This window comes from Myiozetetes cayanensis, unplaced genomic scaffold, assembly GCF_022539395.1.
Source record: "Myiozetetes cayanensis isolate MyiCay16 unplaced genomic scaffold, myiCay2020 scf5-8, whole genome shotgun sequence".
Classification (NCBI taxonomy): domain Eukaryota; kingdom Metazoa; phylum Chordata; class Aves; order Passeriformes; family Tyrannidae; genus Myiozetetes; species Myiozetetes cayanensis.
Window position 1 is genome coordinate 95,548,947 of NW_026087742.1, and position 23,310 is coordinate 95,572,256.

At 37.0% G+C, this 23,310-nt stretch overlaps 1 protein-coding gene across 2 annotated transcripts in view; it reads right to left on the minus strand.

Moving 5' to 3' along the window:
* Positions 1-1,159: 1,159 nt before the first annotated feature.
* PUDP (pseudouridine 5'-phosphatase) overlaps positions 1,160-23,310 on the minus strand; it is a 68,537-nt gene continuing 46,386 nt past the window's right edge. For both annotated transcript variants that reach the window (XM_050333871.1, XM_050333872.1), the window contains exon 4: positions 1,160-4,121. In XM_050333871.1, coding sequence (XP_050189828.1) covers positions 3,945-4,121 — 177 coding nt within the window. In that variant the 3' untranslated portion in view covers positions 1,160-3,944. The remainder of the gene's footprint in view (positions 4,122-23,310) is intronic.

Sequence of the window (23,310 nt, forward strand, 5' to 3'; positions counted from 1 at the left end):
CAAATGCATGGAAATAAATTAACTGGAAGAAAAAAGAGGTTGCTATAATTTTATTGCTTAACATAATTTTAATATTAAAAAATTAGAAGCAAATCATTTTTTCATATGGTCCATGGAGTGCCTAGGTAGTGGTTTTGGTGTCTAAATTTATCTAGATTAAAAAAAAAAAGGTGGATTTCTGTATGGCTGATCAGTATCTAGAGCTAGCAAGAAATTTCAAACATTCTCTGATTGTTAAAGATACACATGAATTTCAATGTAGTAGAAAATAATTCTACTTGATCTTACTATGAATTTTCTTGCAATATTTTTCTAGTTTGGCTTCTGCTTTTTGGAATATATGCAACATGAGCTTGATTCTGGGCAGAGGTTTCTTTGGTTTAAGTATAGCATTCTTTAGAAAGACATCTAATCCAAATGAGGAATGAGTATCTCAGCTTTTTCTGAGCTTTATTTGTAGAAGGTAAATGCCAAGCTTCACAGAAGTCAGACCACATTTTGAAATTAATCTTGTTCCAAGGCAATGAATTTTCACCTGGATATATTCAATGAAACCTCAATTTATGTACACCTTTGCAACATGGAAATTCTACCAAGATTAATCCCACTGAAGGTCCAGTAAAACGTAAATCCTAATTCACTTGTGAGGTTGAAAGGAGTTTAAGTTACACTACAATAGTTCATACATCACCAACTTTTAAATTTTTTTTATATTTATTTTCATGGCTGAATTTATCTCCATCATGCTGCACTTATCCTATTTTTCAATGGCAAAAACTTGGTCATGAATTTTTGCCTTTATCTTGTGGAGGCTGGAATTCTTCTCAGGATATGCCTAAAGCACATATTCTATATTAAGCCAAATAAAATTAAATGTATCCTTAAAATTAGGCTGGTGCTTATTCTTTGCTTAATAAAAATGAATTAAGCATGTGTTAAGTATTTACTGGGATTGAAGTCTGCTTGCTGAGTTAGAGGATAGACTTTTTGGATTAGTTTTTAACAATCCTCTTCATACAAACACAGATGGAGCATTCAAATGTCCTGATTGCTCACATGTTATCATGATCTGTAGCCAGGATCTGGTATGGATTTTTTTCAGTTCAGTCAGAACAGGACTTCATCTGGAAAGCAGCAGATGGAATGAAGGGAGGGAATCCAAGTTTTTAATCCTTTTTTATTTTTTTTCTTTCCTGAACAGATGTTGTTGAGATGATCAAGCTACAGAGCCACAAATCCAACCAAAAAATGGGTAAAGTAATATATACAAACATATGCTGATATTTGGTATATGGTTAATCAGGCAGGCTACAGTCACCTGCTGCTGACATCAATATCCACCTTGCATATGATGGAGATGACAGGATTTTTAAGGTTACTGTAGAAGAAGAATTTAATTCTGTGTGCTGTTTTGGTTTCTCATTCAGTCATAAGAAAAGCTAACCACAACACTTAAAATTACTTCAGTAACAGTTAAATGGTTCAGCACAGGACCAGGAAGTTGGTGAACAACCACCAAAAAGTACATGGAAGGAAATTTTACTAAAAGGATGGGAAGGTTATAGTATATGGCTCAGGTTCACAGATTTCAGTTTGGGGCCATAATCTCACTGACAGCTCTCAGGTGTGATACTAAATTAATGGAAGAGTAATTTTATGAGATAGGATTTGCTGCTGAGTTAAGGAGCAATATTTTTCTGACTATTAATTTTCAGCAAAAGATAAGGTTATTAAATTAGATTTTCAGGATATGCTGATCTCGCCAGGGTGGTCATGACGAAGTAATTCTGAGTTTGTCAGTGATATATTTATTAATGACTCTACATCTTTAAAAGAAAATTCAAGACTTTGATGACAATTCCTTCTAAGTAAAGTATAAATGAGACATAGTTCATTTTTTATTTTTTGTAAAACTCCCCAGTAAATTAAATATATGCAAAACTCTGAAAAAGTTACTAATTATAGCTTATTAAAGCTTGTTCTACCTAGTAACTTCCCTGTTGGAATTCAGTAATTATGAACGAGGGGGATCCCAACAGGCACCTGTTTTACACTTGAAAGCTCGGAATTACTGCTCTACAGTAACACTTTGTGTTATGTAACATCAGTCAAAGGAAGAATTATACAGCGATACTTCTGTTATCTTGTCTGGGAAGACCAGAAATGGAATTCAGGGTGGATGGGACAGGTTGTTTTCACTGTACAAACACTAATGACAGCAATATCCATGGGCCTAAAGAAACAACATAATATGCAGAATACTTACACTGAATCAATATTCACCTTTTTTTCAAAAAATGCTTCTAGATCCTTAGATGAAAAGTTTAACTGCATTACATGTACTAAAAAGATTCTGGTACCACTTAGGTCATACTTGACTGACCATATGGAATAAAATTTCCTAAATTTTCTGAGGTATAAACAGACTACAGTAAATGAAAGCAATAACATAAAAGATGTAAAAGTTTGAGTTTTTTTTTAAATGCAGGAGGAATAAAATCTAAGGATACTCACCATGAATAGATGACCCATATAGACTGAAGGGTCTATAATTCATTAATTTTTGTTCCTGAGAAATCAATCTTAAATCTAAAACAGTTAAAGACCAGAAATGCCTAGAAAATATTTTTGTGAGGAAGAATGAAATTCTCTGGTTTGACATACTTCAAGTTTCTTGTTTTTATGGAGTTCGATATTTTATCAAGATTTGGGAATACCTTTTGGATACTCATTAGATTTTTAAATGCTGAATACAATAATTCATTTTATAAAACTGTCATAAGCCCTACATACTACAGTTTCCTTTAGACAAAGTAAAAGACATTGCTTCTACCATGTCATACATGTAGTGGTGAATTCCAGCAAAACCTGTCGACATGTCTAGCATTTTCTAAAGAGACACCTGTCCTTGTACTGACAAGATGCCAGAAAGAGACAGAAGAGGCACAGTTGACAACATAAATTCTTATAGAAATTATGGTAGCCAGGAAAATAAATTTGAAGCATTTATTGAAGCCAAATCTTCAAGTTCTGCATTTTAAAAATGGATAGCAAAACTCTCTGTAGAGAAATAGTAAAAAAAAAAAAAAAAAAAAAAAAAAAAGCAGGTAAGAATGGAAAAGTAAGGATAGCCTACAAAAAGCTATTTGGATACAAAGGAGTTAAGGTCACAGAGTTGAAGCACAGAGACCAGAAGCATTAATTTCACAAGAATGAAAGGTAAGGCTACATGGCAGCATGGAAAATAATCAGAAGGAAAGGAAAGGAACAAGATGCAAAGCATTTTGGTTAACTTCTAAGATCTTATAACCTTAAAGCTCCTAGCCAGCTATCACCATGTCAGAAAGGATAATGAGAGAATTATAGAATAATGGAGGTTTTAAGTCATCTCATTCAATCTCCAAGAAGAAAACATAATAAAAAACACAGAAAGTACAACAAAATCCCTGCAAAGAAGTGGGGAAAAAATAAAAAGACAACACAATAGAAGGGGAATAGATGGGCAAGTACAGGATGAGGAAATGCTGACAGCAATAACTACCAAAAACAATGTAATGGGATAAAAGCCAATCCAGAACAGATTTCTGGTTAAGATCTAAACAGTAAGTCATTCAAGTGGAAACAGAACCAGAAGCTTCCAATGCAATTACAATAAATTGTCTAAATAGTTTCATAATATTCCCAGAAAGCATTACGATGTGCAGAGAACAAGACTGGACTCACTTCGCAGGGAGATGCTGCTTTAATTTAGCATTTATCAAGAGGACAAATCATAAACGTTCCAGACAATTTTCCAAAGGTACGGTGCAGAATACTTGATGTTAATGGGATTTTTGTGCTCTAGTTTTGACGAAGACAGTAAAAGATGAAAAACAATCACAAAACCAAAACAAAATTTCATTTCACTTATAATCAATCTCCAGTCAAGTGCATGTTCATAGGCATTAATCATATGCTGGTAAACCGAACAGTTCTGGTTTGAAATCTTCCATGGACTTCAGCAGCAGTGTTGCTTCCTTTTTAAGATCTGGTGTTAAATTTTCATCTGGAATCATAACCACTTGCATTCCTGCTGCCAGGGCTCCTTTGACTCCAAGTGGTGCATCTTCAAACACAAGACACTGAGAAGCAGGGAGGTCGGGAGAAAAAAGAAAAAGTTACTATTAACTTTAAATAGTTTGTTTTAGAAGAGAGAATAATCCCAAATGAAACTTAGTAGGAAAACTGAATTCCATTATTAGCTAGACACTCCTAATCAGAACAAGGTTAAACCTCTCAATTCAAACATCTGCATGGTAATTAACCTTTAATTAATTTCAATTCAAAAAACATCAACAGACATACTTAAATCCCAGAAACTTGTTATCCAGATGTTCCTAAGTGCTATGTTTTTTATAGGGATGGGTTTAATCAGAAGCTTAAAGTGAAGTTAAGCAAGTGCTTAAATACCTTTTCAAGCAGGCAATTTAACTTTTCCAAACCAACTTTACGACCTGCAATATGGCAAAGGCAGTGCTTTCACTTACAGGTGTGGCATTTCCTACATACACAAGATGGGGAAGATCACTACCTAGGTCAATAGCAGGACTTTGGATCAGAGTGGAGAGTAAGAGAGGAATCACTTATCAGAAGAATGCTGTCAAAGTCATGCTCTATTTGCTTAATTCTTCCAAAGCAATGATGAGAAAGAAAATCAGCAATTAGATTGCAAGGTAAGATTCAGAGAAGAGACAGTTTAGTTAGGCAGAAGTTCCATGCCTTACAACAGTCACAATCATTCAAGATTGCAGTTTGGACGCAAAGTTGTTAAAAATAATCATATATTATTTATGTGGATTTTGTAATTTAAATTCAGAATACTGAAAAATAAATATATAAGATAAATATATAAAAATCACATGTTCTGAAATTTTATATAATAAAAGATAATGCTTCTGGAGTTCATTCCAGAATTTATATAATGAAGCATCTCTTTCTGCCATTACATAGTGTTCAGTTCAAATTTTTGGTTATGGACAATCCAAAGCAGCTTTTGGCATCCAACAATCAGAAAAATTATGACCTATACTGACACATGGTCTCTGCAATTCATACTGCATTTATTATCAATATTATTAGCATTGCTACTGCTACTAATGCCAAAATCACTGCCACAAGTAATTTCAGTAATTGAAAACAGGTGTTGGGATGGTTAGGGCAATTTTCCCCAAATCTAGTAATCATAAGGCAGTACAACTCTGCCTTATCACAGAGAAGAGGGGAGTGAGGGGAGACCTCATAGCGCTCTACAGCTTCCTCACGTGAGCAAACGCTGGCACTGATCTCTTCTCCGTGGTGACCAGTGACAGAACCTGAGGGAATGGCCTGAAGTTATGTCAGGGGAAGTTTAAGTTGGATATTAGAAAAAGGTTCTTCATCCAGAGGGTGGTTGGGCACTGGAACAGGCTGCCCAGGGAAGTGGTCACGGCACCAAGCCTGACAACATTTGGACAGTGCTCTCAGGAACATTATGTGATTCCTGGGGCTGTTCTGTGCAGGGCCTGGAGTTGGACTTTGGGTCCCTTCCAACTCAGGATATTCTATGATTCTATGAACATACAAGAGCATACTGCACCTTTTAAGTTCTCCAGTATACAACTATTTCACTGCAGAAAATAAGGGATGCACAATATTTGTCTGTTCTGGCTGTGCTCTAAGAGAATCAAGTTGCAACTTGCAAAAACTTCATTATGTTCAAAGAAAACATTTTTGCCACATGTATTAAATGTCTGCCCTATATATATCCATCTATCAGAGGCTGTGGAAGAGGAAAAAGGAATGAAGAACCCTTTCCTTTGATTTCTCTTCTTTTTAAAATATTGATTCTTGCCTTTCAACATGTCAGCATTGACTTGGGGTCTGTCAAGAGAAAAGTAAGAGGTGCTTTCTACCTTGCATGTAATAAAGTAAAATTTAATTAATGATTTTTAGTGAGCCAAAGGAATCACATCAATCCTTTTGTGCTCATTTCCTTCATAAAGTCACTGCGTTCCAGTTTGAACAATGCGGTATTTTCAAATGTAAATCATTATCAAATGTATAATGTAGGTCATTATCACTATTATTAACTGCAAATATGTAGCCAGCTGATCCTGGAAAGTTTGATCCAATTGCTTTTAGAAAGCAAGCATGGTTCTGCCTATAGGTTTTGTTCTTAACAACACCTTAGTTCATGACCTTAAGCACTCTGATGACAGTAAATGAAACTCTGACAGGCTTAGCTTTTTGAAGAGTAAGCTTAAATGTTGCACAGAAGAGCATTATCAAGGCTGTTCTGAAACCTTTTCTGATCTACCCAAACAAGGCAATGTACTTCACTGCTCTGCCTTGAAAGACCTAATTGACTTCCATGATGTCACTAAGCTTACTGCAGGAGAGGAGCCCATGATTATGGAAGGCAATATGTATAATGAAAAGCTTAACTAATTCCCTGGAACTAGAAACAATTAAAACTCTTAATTACCAAAGAAGCCAGGCAAGCGACCCATAATTACAGTGGCTTGAATGTTACAGGAAATAAGTGTATTGGGTCTTCGTGGAGTCTTTCTTGCTACTGACACTTATTGTTAGTAGCACAGCAGCATTTTTAATGGATAACGAAAGGTTTACAGAAGTTCACACACAAAATGGATTTATTAATACATAGAGATGTTATAAACTCTTCACTGTCCTGGCCCACCCACACACTAAATTTAGAGACATGAAAGCAGCCAAGTTCTTTCCCATTTTGCATAAGTATTGCAACATCAGCATCACTCCAACTGAGAGACAGATGAGATTTATACAGACTTCAGCTGAGATTCTGGCTGCTTCTCTGCATTATTGCCAAAACTTTTGTCACTGATCAATATTACTGCTATGAGATCTCTCAAAAGGTCATACCAATATAGGACAGTTCTCACTTTGAAATGAACTAAATGCTTAAAAAAGTAAAGTAGTAAAGTATATTAATTTATATTTCACTCTATCAATCTAGAAAAAAGAAAAATTAATCACTTAACCAAAGGAAGAAATAATAAGATCACTGCAGCATCTCATTACCTCATTTCCCTGCATGAAATTTAAGAACATAAGGAAAGAGTTTTAGTTAGGCTCTTGGTATGTACAGCAGGCACTCTCTAATCTAGATACTGCAAATGTCTAGATGCAATATTTGTGTTACTAACAGGGATATCCATAAGTGTTATTGCTGTAAGTGATAGCCAAGAAGCCTCGAAGGATAAAACATTAAAATCAGTTTTGAAATTAAAATTTTTGAAAACCTGTGAAGATAACATATATATGCATAGGAAGTGCTTATCAAACAAATATCCTTGACCACATACGACAGCACTATATCAGCTCTAAAACAGAATGAAGGATGAAATAATATGATGATAAATAAAGATGCCATAATTTAGACACACAGAACTCGTCCCCAAATTAAACACTATCATCTATTTCTCTATAAAGAAAGAACGAAGAGAAATTTTTTATCATCTGTCCTCAAATGACACAGAAACATTTGGTATCATAATGTGAGATGTTTAAGGCTTCTTATGGATTGCATATTATACTCTGTAACTTCTTTATTTATCATTGATCTTTTTCCTCTTCATGATGAAACCAATAGCTCAAAAGTATTATGGGTTATTTGTAAAATTTGCACTCTAGAAACATTTGGTAACCTTATACATTACTTATACATGCACAATGTAGTCTTCTATAAGGACTAGATCAAATTCCATAATATCACTAAAAAAGCCCCAAAACAGGCTGCAAAAAGAAATTCACCAAATACAGCCAATCACATGGATTTCAGAATGACACTGCTAATTTCTGTGAACCAGAAGGTGCTCAAGACTTTCATTCCTACAAAGAATTTGTTGACTTTTCATAGCCAGAACTATTTTTACTTTTCTTTTTGTGACAAACTAGCCCATACTCTGTTGTCAAAATTCAAAACTAACTATTATCTAAGAAATAAATTATCAGTCTGAAAGATACTACTACAGCAGTCATGGTTTGTGTTTTGTTCAACAGCTTTTATCTCTTTTCCCTTGCTCAATTTTTTTCAGATTTTCAAAATAATTCATTACTGACCAACTGTGTTAGTAGTGTTAGTGACCCAGAAATTTTCAAGAACGATAATATAATTCAGAATACTACACAGACCCATCTATATCCCATAGAAAATGGTGAGATGCTGAAAAGCTTCTGTTTGTCATTTATGGGAGGCAGTGGAAATTCACAAAAAGAGAGAGGAAACGTGATCCATTTACCACTAGACTTACTTAAACGTTATTGAATAAATCCACTTCAGGCGGCTGCAATATTTTCAATTTTGGTCTCCTACTGTGTTAATTCTCTGATGAATTAACAAAAAACAATATTGAAATAACTTGATTAATGTTTCTCTCCTAATCTTTGGACTTACATTCCTTTCAGAAATAGTTGGGAAAAGTCTCAATAATGAATACAATAATGAATTACACTTCATTTTATTTTAAGGACATGTGCCAATTTGACTAGCCAGGGATAACAAAATCATATTAAATATGCTGTCAAGAAAGTCATGCAGCTTACAGCCCTATGACTTAGTTCCATTAAGTAAAATGAGGAGTAAGCCAAGATGTTTTTAAATGCTATAACAAATGAACAAACAAGCTAGAAACTTAAAATCAAATGAATTAAGCACCAGTGTATGCCGAATACTAACTACCAGCCACCATTCTTTATGAGTTAATGATTCATATTAAGAACTGTTTGGAAATTATATGCACATATGCTTTTTAATTCAGATTTTTAATAACCAGCTACTTGGGGTATGTTGCAGATCAATATAAGAATCAAATTATTTACTATAAAACTTACAGAACAAAATAATTAGCATAATTTAAAAAAGGAAGTTTGTTACATTTGCACATAATTAGATCACTCTGCATTTCTAGCTCTTGCATAAACGCCACTTTACATTTCAGCCCACACCAGCAGCTCCCCTCTCACAAACCAGTTCACAGAATGTTATCTTAAGGAAGGCCAGAAGGAATAAAATGGTTTCGATGGGGAAGAAGGAGGAGAAATTTCAAATTTCTTGCTTGTTTTCAAGACTCAATCAAGTGAAAGAAAGTGCCTCTGTGAGTGACGGTCGGCCCCAGACACAGCGGCTCTGTGAGGCAGGGAGAAGGTCACATTTACATGCGGGGTTACTCTGATCATTCCGGATGGCTGGAGCACTCTTTTCACAGAGCACTATGTGTTTAGAGGACAGCACACTGGGAACTTTGTATGGCAACTTGTGTTACAGGCCTCAAGAAATTCCCAGGCGTTTCTGAAACAGTGTCCAATTATCCCAGCAGCAGAAATCTAACTCAATCAACTGCAGCTTGGATTAGCCATAGAAGGGTATTGTTCTTTTACGGGGAACACAAGGCAAATACTCAAGATGTTCTCTACTGAGGCTACTCCTACTGCATAACATGCTGGGGGGTTATGCCAGTTATCTCTAAAAGTGGCCTAAAAAGGAATTCTGTGCAATGAAATAGTTAATTTGTGCTGCCTTCCCTTCCATACAGAAGTACCCTTACCAAAGCCAGACTTCCCTGACATGTAATACACAACAGATTCTAGAAATGCACATTGCACTCAGAGCTCAGAACCACAGGACGATATACACTAACAGGGATCTCTGGAGGCCATTTGGAAACACCCCTATCCAACGCTGGATCCAGCCAAAGTAGACTGCTTAAGCATTTCATCAGGTGAGCTCTGAGTGTCTTGAAGTATGCAGATTCCACATACCTCCTAGGCAACCTGTTCCCATATTTCACCACCCCTATGATGAAAATGGTTTTCCGAGAATCTAGGAGGAATTTTTTGTGTTCCAGCTTGTGCCTGTTGCCTACTGCATGATCACTCTTCACCTTGCAGAAGAGGCTAGCTCCATCTCCTGAGCAAACACATCAGAGATATGAACCAGGTACAATCCAAAGGAGGAACTGTTTTGATGCACTCAAATGCTTAGTCTCAAACTGAAACTGGAAGTAGGCACCATAAGTATTTCCTGAATAAAAGCAATGAACTTTTTCCTCAGGGAATATCTGCAAACAGGCAGGTGCAACGCAGCACGCAGGTACCCGGCCTGTTTTGTGTAACTGGACACCACCACTTGCCTATAGTTGACTCAGCTGGTGTTGCAGAAGACACTGATTCTCACAGAGCACTCTAATTTTTTTCAATCTACTTTGGCAATAATTTGGTTTTGCTCTATACCGTCTCCTTGACAAGTGTTATTTTCCCACACAGAAAGATCAGCCAGCATACTGAAATTTATCTTAATCTGATCGAAACATCATTTAATTGTTATATAATCTTTGACAGAAGTGTTAATAACAACCCACATATGCTTCAGACATAAAGTCATGTCCTAATTTCTTCAGTAAAGAAAGAAAGGATGAGAAGAGGCATTCACCTTTAAACAGGTTTTCACTGGGAGTGCAAGAACATCACAGAAAATGCTGGAGGTTTTTTTTGCCCTTTTTTTTTTTTTTTTTTTTATTCAGTACAAGTTTCTCACTGAACTGTACACAACACAGTTTCACCAGTCTGGAGTGACTTGGTGATATGTAGCTGTGTTACTCTTTAACTCTTCATGACCAGGAAAAAAAGAGGCTTTCTTTCAAAATTCAAAACTGAAAGTTACCATACAGAATATTTAAGATTATTTGCATAAAATTCCAAGCATGAAGCCAGAAACTACCACCTTGAAGTACAACAAAAAAACCACTAACAAAATTCTAATAATAATTTTTTACATTTTTCAACTACAGAAAACAAATACTTATATTAAAAATGGTAATTCTCTATTCTCGCTATAGATTGTCTAAGAAGAAAGTGGACAACAATGTACAAAACTAAGCTGGAAAAAATATTAACTCCTAAAGTTAAGGCAGTAAAATCCTTTTAGGCAGTATTTGAATCATAGGGGTTCATCCCTTCAAACTACAATCTTATCCTTGGCATGCTGAAAGCTGACTGTATGTGTAAAACCACAAAATGTCTGTGTACAGTTTGCAGAACCTGCTCTTTCAACACAAGCCCACCTGTGAACATGGGGTTATGTCACAATTCCATAAATTTTTGCAACAGCAATCTAAAAATATCACATCTGAAATTAAATGCCTCATTACATCGATAATCAGATCTATTTAAGTAACTGCCCTCATGATTTCAAAAGATTTCTCAGCCTCTTAGCAAAGCTGCTTTGACTGTGCAAGTAGAGCTCAGAACTCAAAACTTCTTACATAATTTTCTCTAGCTGAGAAAACATTTCTGTGTGCTAAATAAACTATTTCTAAAGGACGTGAAATCTACCACCAAAAGTAAAAGCATTTATAATAAAAAACATATTCCTACATATAATACACCTACATAAAATATACCCCTTTTGAACTAATTATTATGAGAAATAATTAAATCAAGGGACAACACTCTCTTAACTCTGAATGAGGGATTAAGTTTTAAGTGTATAGCAAGTTCTACTAGATCAATACAACAATTATTGGTAAAAAAAAAATAAAAAATTAAGAATAAGAAGAAAGTTTTAAAAAAAAGTAGTATGTATTTTTTTAAGAGTTCAGCAGAGAAATTGTCTTTTTCACAATTTCTAGCTTGTTTTTATCAGCTTGCTTTGTTTATTTTAGGGAAGCACTAATTACATTGGTATTTCAACCCATGAAAACAGTAAGATGGAAAGCCAGTGAATATCAAGCAGCTTTATGTGAATCAATCATTAAAACAGACTGCTCCTCTAGAAAATTTATTTCGACTGTAAACTCCAAGCCCAAATATTTCTATAAATAAGAAATTTATTATACTCTTAAAATTCACCTGTAGAAAGCTATTTAAGTGCCAATCTCCTGTTGCAATATATTACAACATGCTTCTGTCACAATTCCCCTAATACTATCATCTATCTATTTAAAGTACTGCATAGAAACACTTTTTTAAACTCATAAACTCATAGGTAAGAGAATGCTAGAAGTCACTCCAACCAAAGGCTCTCAGTTCCTACTTTGACTCAGGCATGCTTACAGGAAGAGTATGCCCTTGTTTTCCGTCAAAGAAATAAGGGGTGTAAGATATAAACAATTTCTTCAGAGTAAACAATGAACAAAAATTAAAAAAAAAAAACCATGCTTATTTAACTCTGCATATGTATGCATGCAGATAAATACATGGTGTATCTATAGTCTCTATACAGATAGTATCTCTCTCTGTGGCTTAAGGCTTATTCAATTTAAGATATATATGAGATTAGTAACTAACACAGTAACATTAATTCGGGAATACCTACCATGGTATCAGCAACTACTTACTATGCTTGTCACACAACTTCTGCCACGAGTAACTTCTGGGTTTTTCAAAGAAAAAAGTATCTGGGTTCTCAGCAGCATTTCTTAATATAATTTTTATTTTAAAAACCCCTCCCATTCTGTGTATTTCAATCAGAAGTAATGTTCAGATGTCAACAGGGTATAAAGACGACAGATGGCAGACTAATTTAAAAGAAGAACTACCACCTATTTGCCTGTAAAATGACCTCTCATGGGCAAAGTCCTCAAAACACTGCACTGGGCCGTATGCTTAAGTGAAAACTACTTGTTCATCCATCACAGTAATGATTTAATATTAAAAGTAAAAATCACCACTTAACAAATTTACTGATCTGAAGTATCCTGCATTTGCTGACCTTCAATAGTTTGAGTGAGTCTTCGGAAAAAAGGTGATGGTTGATTTCCATTGATTTCCCACATTCAGTGTCCACTTCTCTGAGACTGTTGGAACTGACTCTAAAGCTTGCTGCCACATTATTGTGCTTTGTAGTAGATTACGGATGACCACACATAATATACAAACACACATATAAAATATGCCAATGTTACATACAATATTGTATGGACTCCCAGAATCATACAATCCCAGGATGACTGAGGTTGGAGGCCACTTCTGGAGGTCACCTGGCTCAACTCCCTGCTCAGGCAGGGACACCTACAGCTCAGGACAAGATCCAGACAGTGTTTGAGTATCTCCAAGATGAGAGACTCCACCATCTCTCTGAGCAACCTGCAAGAGTGCTTGGTCATCCTCACAGTAAAAAAGTGTTTCCTGATGCTCAGAGGGAACTTTTGTCTTTCAGTTTGGGTCCATTGCCTCTGGTTCTGTCATTGGGCACCACTGGAAAGTGCCCGGTTCTGTTTGCTTTCCATCCCTTCAGGTATTTACATACATTAATGTTTCCCTGAGCCTTCTCTTCTCCAAGGTAAATAGTCCCAGCTCGCTTTGCCTTTCTACATATGAGAGATGCTGCAGGCCCCTAATTATCTCTGTGTCCCTTTGCTGGACTCCCTCCATTAGATCCATATGTCTCTTGTGCTGGAGAACCCAGAACTGGACACAGAATTTTCCAGGTAGGGCCTCACCAGCACTGAGCAGAGGGGCAGGATCAACTCCCTTGATCTGATGGCAACACTCCTCCTTATCAGCCACCTTTGCTGCAGTGGTACATTGCCGGCTCATGGTCAACTTGGTGTCCACCAGCTGCTGTAATTACCTTTTTTTCTGAGCAAAGGAAAAAAATTTGCTTTTCTTTCCAGTTCAAAAGTGTGCAGCCACAGTCACTGGTGCAGGCAGATGGTACTGTAATGAAACTTCTAAATTTAAAGGTCTGAAGGATAAATGTGCAAAACATATTGCTAAATGACCATTAGAAAACCTATGATGAGCATATAAAACACTCCGTTAGGAAGTGTCTCAGTCACCCCAATACTGACATAAACACATTTCTTCACAGTTGCGTCAAAGACAAATTGCCTTCTCTATAAACACTTGCAGTCAAATTACAGAAAAGCATCTGAATGAGAGTTAATGTGCTTATAACACATATTTATTTGGAGAACAAAACTAAGTTGTCCTTGCCTAGGCATAGTCCATCCTTCTTTTCTTCCTTTTAAAAAGAAATTATGTGTATATATTTTAGTAAGACTACCATGGTATACTGGAAAGACTGATTTCACATAGCTCTAAGCATCACAACACATGACCTGAAAGAAACCAGCTCTAATAGAGAAACACAATCAGTTAAGAAATAGATGCCAAGGTATTGCCAAGAATCTGGATAAATTGACAAGCAGCTGAGTGCTACGAGCAGCATTTTGCTGATAACTTGGAAGCTTCAGTGCCCAGACAGTGTATAAGGATTCCCTAGGGAAACCAGACTGCAGCAGGTGTGTCAAGGTGACAAAGTATCACTGCCACACAATCCTTTGAATGATATGTTCTGGCTACCAGGTAAAATATGCTGTGACTACAAAAAATAAAGGAGGACAGGCTGTCAGATGAAGAAGCAAAAGAGAATTTCAAACCCCGTGATTTACCACATGGGAAATAGGTGATTTTTTTCTCCCATTTTTTTTGTTATATTTTTTAGAAATTGTAGTGCATTCTGTTATATTTCAAGTCTTTGCTAATTGATTACAACTGCTTCTAGTGAGATATATGTAGGATTCATTATTAAATAAATATAAATCAAATAGCAAACATGCCTAAAGACTGAGGACTGAAAATCTCATCCACACATAGATTGTCTTGGGGATTTATGTTCTGGGTCTGCAAATCTGAGGCTAAAAGCAGCTGTTTCATAGTCTTCAAAGGTTTGTAAATTCTAGTCTTAGCAAGGAGAACAGTGTGAGAACAGACACTAAAACTTCTCTTTTCTCCATTGACCGCACATCTGCAGAAAAAACATTTCAATACTTTTAAAGCCATAGAAAACAGTCTCCCCACAGACAACGGAAGTAGCATTTTAACAGGTAGTTCTATGGAATACCAGATACAATTACTCTGTCTAGAACTACTGTTACTATACCGTTAACTAGATCAAGTTTTAACTTTGTTAGCAAAAGAAACAGGAAGAAAATCTTACAAAATCAAGTGACCATTGTCGTTTTGAGTTTGTTCAGAGAGATAACTGGCATCTTGCATCTTGATGGAGAGCAAAGGTGTTGCTCATGACGCTCAAAATGCTTTTCTGGATCAGATGTTCTTGTGCCTAGCAGTGGTAGTGCTGCAGGCTGCCAGCCAAGGTTCTCTAGTCCATGTTTTCCTATTTTCCTGTCAACTAAAAAAGTTTTTCTCCCTGCTTTGGCTGCCTTCCTAACTACCCTCGTTGAAGAAAAGGAACACAGCTTAGGTAGACAGATCTTAATAACAATCTTTCCTCACAAATATTCTGTGGTTATGAAACAGCATATTACTACTAAGCCCAAAGAGCATGTATGGAACACAGCAGTTAAAATTGTCAAGTTCCTACAGAGAGGGATCTGTACATTTTCATATCTAGAAATACATATATGTATGCATACACACAGTTTACGTGATAAAACTGCTCCTTTCTGTACACAGGAAGGAACACAGCAGGAACAGCAAGGACAGGTGGGGGAGCTGCTCCCAGACCCGCCACCACAGCCTACTAGAAACTCATGCCCGTGATGCTGGATGGGGCAGGAGGACCCCTAGCAGACCTGTGAGGGCAGTGGAGGCTCTGGCTCAGCCACCTCTGGTGCCACAAGGCCAGACCCACACACACCTGCCAGGAGGAAAGGCTCCTTGGGTCAGGGCACACCATGGGAATGCAAAGCAGAAGGGGTTAGTGGGGTGTGAGGAGGGGCCATCTATTTCTGTGCCTAGCCATTCCTACACCAGTCTGCACAGCCTGTCCTGTCTCCTCTAATTAAACTCCTTTTCAGATGGTTTTCCTAGGCAAGGGCTTACTACTGTGCATGCACACGTGCATGGAGGTCTCAGTGTCAGTCCTGCTGTGGGATCAGGGGACCCACGTGCTCACAGTGCAGCATGTGCAGTGAGGGTGGGTGTGCAAGCGAGGGTGTGAGGGCTAGCAAAGAGCATGCTGGACTAGCTGGTAAGTAGGTGAAATGTTCTGGAAGCCAGGCATGTCCTTATGGGCAAGAGCACAGGCAGTGCTGGCTCTGGGAACAACAGGGTAGGCACAGGACAGCCTTGGCCAGCTGCTGTACAGATCATGGCATCTGAGGCTCTCCATGGGACCAGTCTGTGTGTGCACCGTGTGGTTGTGGATAGGAGGAGGGATATGAAGGGAGAAGGATCTGCACCAAGGGGTAGAGTGAGGCTGTGACCGTGAGGGCTCGATTCCAGGTGCCAACAACTGGGGAGAATGGGATCCAGGGCCAACTGAGTACCTAAATCCAGCAGCTGAAAGGATCCTCGCTGCAGGTTGAATATAGGGTAGATTTATCTTGCAAGTCTGGGCATGAAAGTGACATAACAGATGAAGCCACAAGATCAACAGAGGTGTAAGTTTGAAAACACAGATTTAAGCTCTTTAAAATTCATATTTTAAAATTCATATTTTCATACTTATTGATACTTGCAAAAGTCAACACAAGGCACTTTATTGTCTGCACGACAAACATGTACTTACTGAAGAACCACAAAATTTTTAACATTTGCCAATTGAGGTGATTTTGGTTTATGATTTCCACACCAAAAATAAAGAAACAAACGAACAAAAACCACCCAAAAAAGGCCAAAACAACAAACCATGTGGAAGACACATAGATAAAGGCTTTGCAAATAAAATGAGAGCCATGATCAACTGAAATAGTATTGAACCCTTTGCTGTATTTATAAAGAAATGCAAAAGGGTGGTTGGTTTGTTTGGTTTTGTCAGGCAACACAAGCTTTTAATATCTCTAGTCATTCAGACCTTTGACTGAGATTTATTAACCTGTCAAACAAGAGTAATTTTACAACATATACAATTGCAGTTCATTTCAGAACATTTATTGCTCTGTAAACAGAAAATCCAAATTCTTCTTAAACAATCTGTCCCTTTTCTTCCTCTTGAAGCAAGAAGGAAGGCATGGAAGTAAGAGAAATTTTAAGTGAACAAGAAAGAAGTATTTATGAACTTATTTACACAAATATATAAAAAGCATAAAGCCAGAAATTGAAACAAACTTTTACAGTGACTACCTCAACTGAAAAACAAATATTTGGTGCCAGTAACTTATACCAAACAAAATCAAATAGGGGCACAGAAATGAGAAAGGGGGTCATTGAAGGGGGTCATAATACTAGAATAGAGCCTCATCTGTAGCCTGCAGAGGGGAGGCAGCCACAGTTTTTTGCCCCTGGTCCGCACAGTAGCAAGGCTGAGCACGTATCCCCCAGCAGGCACACGCACACAAACCCATACACAAATATATATATCTATGTCTATATACACATGGCTAGCCACACAGATCAATACGGTTATACTCAGCATTCCCATGGACCCACAGGGTTGTTCAGCTGCCTGTTCACTAGTCTTCACACACTTGCTGTCACTCGGTCATCCACTGGCCCTGCAGACACGTGGGCCAGGCCCCTGTGACCTGTAGTCCCATGCTGGGGACTGGCACTGGATTTCACCCAGTTGCCAGCACCAGACCCTTGCTCCCTCCAGCCACTGGTACCACAGACACATGGGCCTCTGCCTGGGGTCTGGCCCCAGTTGCTGGCCACACATACACACACAGACCCACAGAACAGATGCCCTTCAGCCAAGAAAAGAGTTAGAAGTGGAATTTGGTATTATAGGACACAGTACACTGGTAAGGAGTTGGGCATGGTCAGCCAAATGTCTCTTACACATCCAGCATTTTTTAACCTCTTTATCATTCTGTTTCCCTATAATAAATCCTGATCAAACCACAAATTCTCTTTCTCTGCATCCCATACTGCGTGCCATGCCTTCGGCAGCATCTCCCCTCAGTCCAAAATGGGATCCAACATTTATTCACCTTGATGGGTCTCATGGTTGGATTATTGAGCCTGATGGCTCTCCCAGGACAGCACTGGGACGGTGTCCCTCCCTCTGGGTCTTTAATCTGGGCTTCTGTCTGCTTTCTGGACTCTGTGCTGCCCTGGCCTTATGGAGATGGGCCTCTGATGGGATGATGGCTTCTGTGGTAGGTGTGGAAGCAGTCAGGTAGGGTGTGATTTGGGATCCTCCACCTGCCGTCACCTCTCTCATCTCTTCCATGGGTTGCAGACAAGTTTTTATCACACAACCCAACATTTGCATCCTGTAGTGGATCTTCCTTAGGATCTATCCAATTCTATGCAAGTTTACGCATCACATGCTGCTTGATTCCTAACGTGCAAGACCAGGAATCCAAGCAGTTTCTTTCGCAGGTCTTTATAACTAGAGCCTGATGTGCCATATACTATGCTAAATATAGAATCAATAGAAGGAAAAGCAATGCTCAAATCAGACATCCTATTTTTCTTTCTTCTTGATGCTGCTATTATTCCAATGTTCAGTCTGATCCTAAAGCAATACACCACAGCATGTCACAAGCATTATTATGTCTTCATACTGCCGAGTAACTGAAATCCTTTTATTAAAATACAGCATTCTGTGATGGATTTCTTCATCCTTGGACTGACATTGAGCCTGAAGCTCTTACTAGTAATCACTTCACACAAAGCCAGATCACATACTCAACTCAGACAAAGAAGCTAAGGACTCAATTCACAGATTTTTTAAAATGGTGTGAAAGCTGATGAGACTGAATTGTTCCTGCAAAGAATATTTGCATTTCAGAATTTCTAAGAGAAACTACACTGAAGGTCTTTTCTGAATAATTGACTTATGGAATGTTTAATTCACCCCTCATTAACGCTGTATTATTAAAACAAAATCAGAGAAACAAGAAAGTTACTTCACTAAATATTAATCATCTTAAAGAAAATTAAGACTGTCATTTACTAACATCACAGCTGTAAAGAGAAGCTGTAAATAGGAAGATATCAGTGAAACAGTCTTCCACCAGCCTACTCAAAGTCAACAATCATCTTTCAAGCATACTTGCTCTTCAACTGATTGCTAAGATAAGAAGAAAAAAAAAAGAAGTGACAGGAGAATGGGACAGCAATAAATTGTCCAAACGCTTTAGAATTACAAGTTAATGCAATACTAGAAGATGAAACTCTGACATCAGTGTTTCTAAAGAAAACCTCTTTACTTTGAGAGACATGCCAAAGAGTACATTTGCAGCTGACTCCTTTCCACTGTCTTCGTGAGATTTTAAATTTAGACATGTAGCATCCTAAATGTTCAAAGAGTTTCTGCTATAATGTTAGCCCTGTCACATCAGCTACCAATCCTCTTGAGACAGAATGCTTAGCCTCAAAAAAAGTAAATGCTTTTACTATTTCAGTATATAGATCATTAACTTATCTACTGTTTCTTCACTCTTCATCTACACCCCCTAAAAAATGCTTGAGAAAGCCATAAAGACAAATGGACTACTGTACACTATTAACTCTTTATAATTTATAATAAAGCTACATAGATTACTTAATGCAGTCACAAATTTAAGTTTTCATTTTCACCTTCAAGGCCCTATATTACCTTACCCACAATTACTGCATGTCTTGCTTTTATTTCCTTCTACTCCCTAGACATCTTCTATCCTTTGACTTAATTGCATTCTTTATCTCTTTCTCCCACTTTCAGCTGTATGTCTTATATCATGCTGACCTCTGTGCCTTGTACAATCTCCATGCCTACATTCTTCATCCCTCTTCAGCAGTATCTTTAAAAATACACTCTTTCAGGAATCATTGGTACATGCTCTTCTTCCTTCTCTTCTTATTGCTGAGCTATTAACTGAAATTTGTCTTGCTTAAATCGCTTTTGCTTCTTGCTGGACCAGGGCAGCAGGGAACACAGCTGGAAGCTAATGCAGAGCTGGTTGATTTACTTTTTAATTCTATCAGGAATGACCTCTGTTAACTCTTTAACTCTGAGGAAAACTGAGGGACAATATTTGCTTGTCATCTAAAATAGGAACTTGGAATCTTGTTTAAAAAGCCACAATGCTCATTAAATAAATGCCAATCAGTGTGTATGCAGTGATTACTTTCTACAAGCTATGTGTGTACTTCTTGTAGTCTTAGATGTTTATATATATATTTCATAGTGCTCCCAACAGTTGTCCAGAGCAGGCACTGTGCCTATAATTCAGCATACATGAATATGATGCTTTTTACCCCCTCTTGGTTTAAGGTGTACTTAACTATAAATATGATGACCACACTAAGCAGCAATGGCACACAAACATCAGGGATCTCAGGAATATTCCCAGGTCTAGCAATCGTCACAGTATGGTAGAGTCATAACATTATTCCTGACTTCTAGAACACCTGACTGCAGGAGTTCCACCTTCTCAAACTTCAAACACCTACTCTACACAATATAACTATTCACGGAAGTCATCCTATGATCATATGACTAGTTATTACTATAATTACAAATATTTTTTGCTGAAATTTAAGAAAAAAAAAAAAAACTCTATGAAAATTTTTGGCCTGGAAAGTTAAAAACTCACAACTGAAATCAGTCTTCAAATGATATATCATAGCTAATCTTAAAACTGCAAATGCATTCTACCTAAGATAAATGATCGTTCTTCGTAAAATGAAAGGCTCTCTTGTAATTATTTTGGGATAACTGCATTATTGAAAGTGAAAAGCAGTAGGATAAGTTACATACCATTATGCTTTTTGCCCATGGCACATTTTTGAATCAGTAATATTTTGAGTCTGTAATAGTTTTAAAGTTCAGGACAATAGGCTTCAACCTCTAATGTCTCCAGCCTGAGCTACAGGATGCAATAATATCTTATGTAGACAGCAAGTGAATCACTGTGACCAGGTATCTGTTCAGGAGAAAGAGGACAATTTCCTAATGGAGGAAAACATGTTCTGTAACAGAAGATAACTTCAGCAGTGGGTGAAATCTCATCAACTAGTCTTTGCTAGTCAGCAAGACCTTGAAGCCTTGAAGCAATTGAAGTGTAAACTGAAGGAGTTACTAATAACAAAACCATTTCCATTACTGTGCCAGTATTTTAGAAAATAGTTGCAGATGTATTTTAAAATAATTCTGGTTCTATTCAGGGAAGTATAGACTACTAATCCATATCTCTCTGCTTGGTAAAATCTGCTAATGACACAAAATTATGTAGGTCATCTGGGATAACATCTCTAGGTACTTTGGTAGTCTACTGGGCAGTCAAGTGTCAAATGGAAAAAAAAAGGTCAAGAAATGTAGGCAGTACACATTACCTAGAAAAAAAAATAAATGACATCTGCATTTTCTAACATTCAGTTTAAGTACTGAACATCACTGTAGACAGCTCAGCAAAAACTCAGAGCTTGGGTGGATATATTGTTTATATTCACAGATATACATATATATATATATATATAAAGTGGTCTCATCTGTAATGTTCTAGAACATTACACTATTCACTATATGCCACAGACAATATTCTATGTTAACACGTTTTTGGGAGGAAAGGTCTGAAGAAATGCAATCAGAACGCTTATGAGGAGAAAAAACCTCAAAACCAACCACACCGCTGCCCCCTCCAGCCCCACAAAAAAATCCCAAACACAGCCCTTTCAGATGGTGAGGTTATGAACAGACTCTTTTAGAGTTTTATTTATGGAGCAAAAAATAAAAAAGTGATGTGACAATCAGTACTTAAAACACTGAATGGTAGATCAATTATTTCTTATCTTTCTCACTCCTAACATATAAAAAGCTGACATTGGAACACATGCAAAAGATTTACAGAATTCATTGTCCCAGGCACACGTCAGTATCAAGAAAACCCACAAATACTGTGAAAGGGTTACTATAGCTTTGTTCTGTTTTTTTTTTGTATAAAAGAGCTTTCTACTACTTGATATGGGAGCAACTGAATTTAAGTGGATAAACTAACCTCCTCTAGCTAAAAGGTGATTATTAAGCCTCTGGTATTAGCTGTCATCAGAGATGGTACTGAATAAGATGGACACTGAATGTGAGCATGAACAGTAATTCCTTTATTCAGTATCAGTTAGACAAACGTGAAAAGCTTTTTTTTTATGGAATAGGAGGGCAGTATTTCTACCCCAGCTTGGAATTGTATTCTACTTTAAATCAGAATCACTTTAGTCTTAATGAAGCTTAACTTGAATAATTTCCTTCTTGCCTTTGAATCACACTATTATTCTAAGACAAAAAGATGGTGGAATGGAAATGTTAAGTATCCTTTTCTAGCAGATACGTCTTCATGTCTTCAGCTCTTGTATATACTACAAGATCTTTTATTTTTCTAACACCTACCACAATAATAACAATTAAAAAAAAAGTCTCCAACATTGCTTTATGGAGTACACTTTGTAATCATCTTGTAAGTCCATTTATTTTGTGACCCAGCAATTAGTCTGAGCAAAATGCTTTGCCCTGATAGTTTATAAATAATTTGCCAGTGCTAATTGATTGTTCTGTATGTAGGTTTTCTGCAATCGTGCCAAAAAGACAGACTCTTAGAAATTCTTTTATCACACAACAGATTAAGCAGAACCCTACCAAGCATACCAGGTCACTGAAAACTACCTAAAACCACATCTCCAAGAAAACCAAGTAATTTAAACAAACAAAAAACTGGAAAAAAAGAAGCAAAAATGAACTCGCCCTCCCCTAGCCACAGTGCATTAAAACAAGGTATATTTGACTTTAGTCTTTCAAAGGTTTCCAGAGGTCTCCTCATGACAATAATTTACAAAGAAGCAACCAAAAAATACTACCAATAATGCAATTTCTTGTTTCAGTCTTCATTCTTTGTCCTTAAACTGTTGAAAAGCATTGTTACAACAAGCTCTGGGGTAATTACAAAGGTAACTTCACATACAGAGAGGATCAGTGCAGTAGATCTTATTGAAAGAGGATTTATTCATACTTGCTATAACCCAAAAGACATTAAAAACATTTTTGTGAAAATTCTTGTTAATTAAAATCTAATTATTCACTGACTGCTGTTTGGCATCTCCAAGAAAACGCTCAAGGTCTTGAAAGAAAGAAAAGATAACTCAGTGAACAATTTATCATAAAATAAGGATTTTCCCCCTCTTTTTCCTACTTACCATGCATAATTAATATGTGATAATATCCATAATGAGTTCCCTAAAACAATTAGCAACACATCTCCAGTGACCTCCTAATCTGAATATAATGTTTTTTGAATTTGGAGGTGTACTAGTCTCTTTGTGCTTACACACTCACCTCACGTAGAAGCAAAGAAGGCTGCAGAGCATAATTTATTATTCTGCATCACATTTCATCAAGTCCCTTAGCAGCTACTTGATACATTA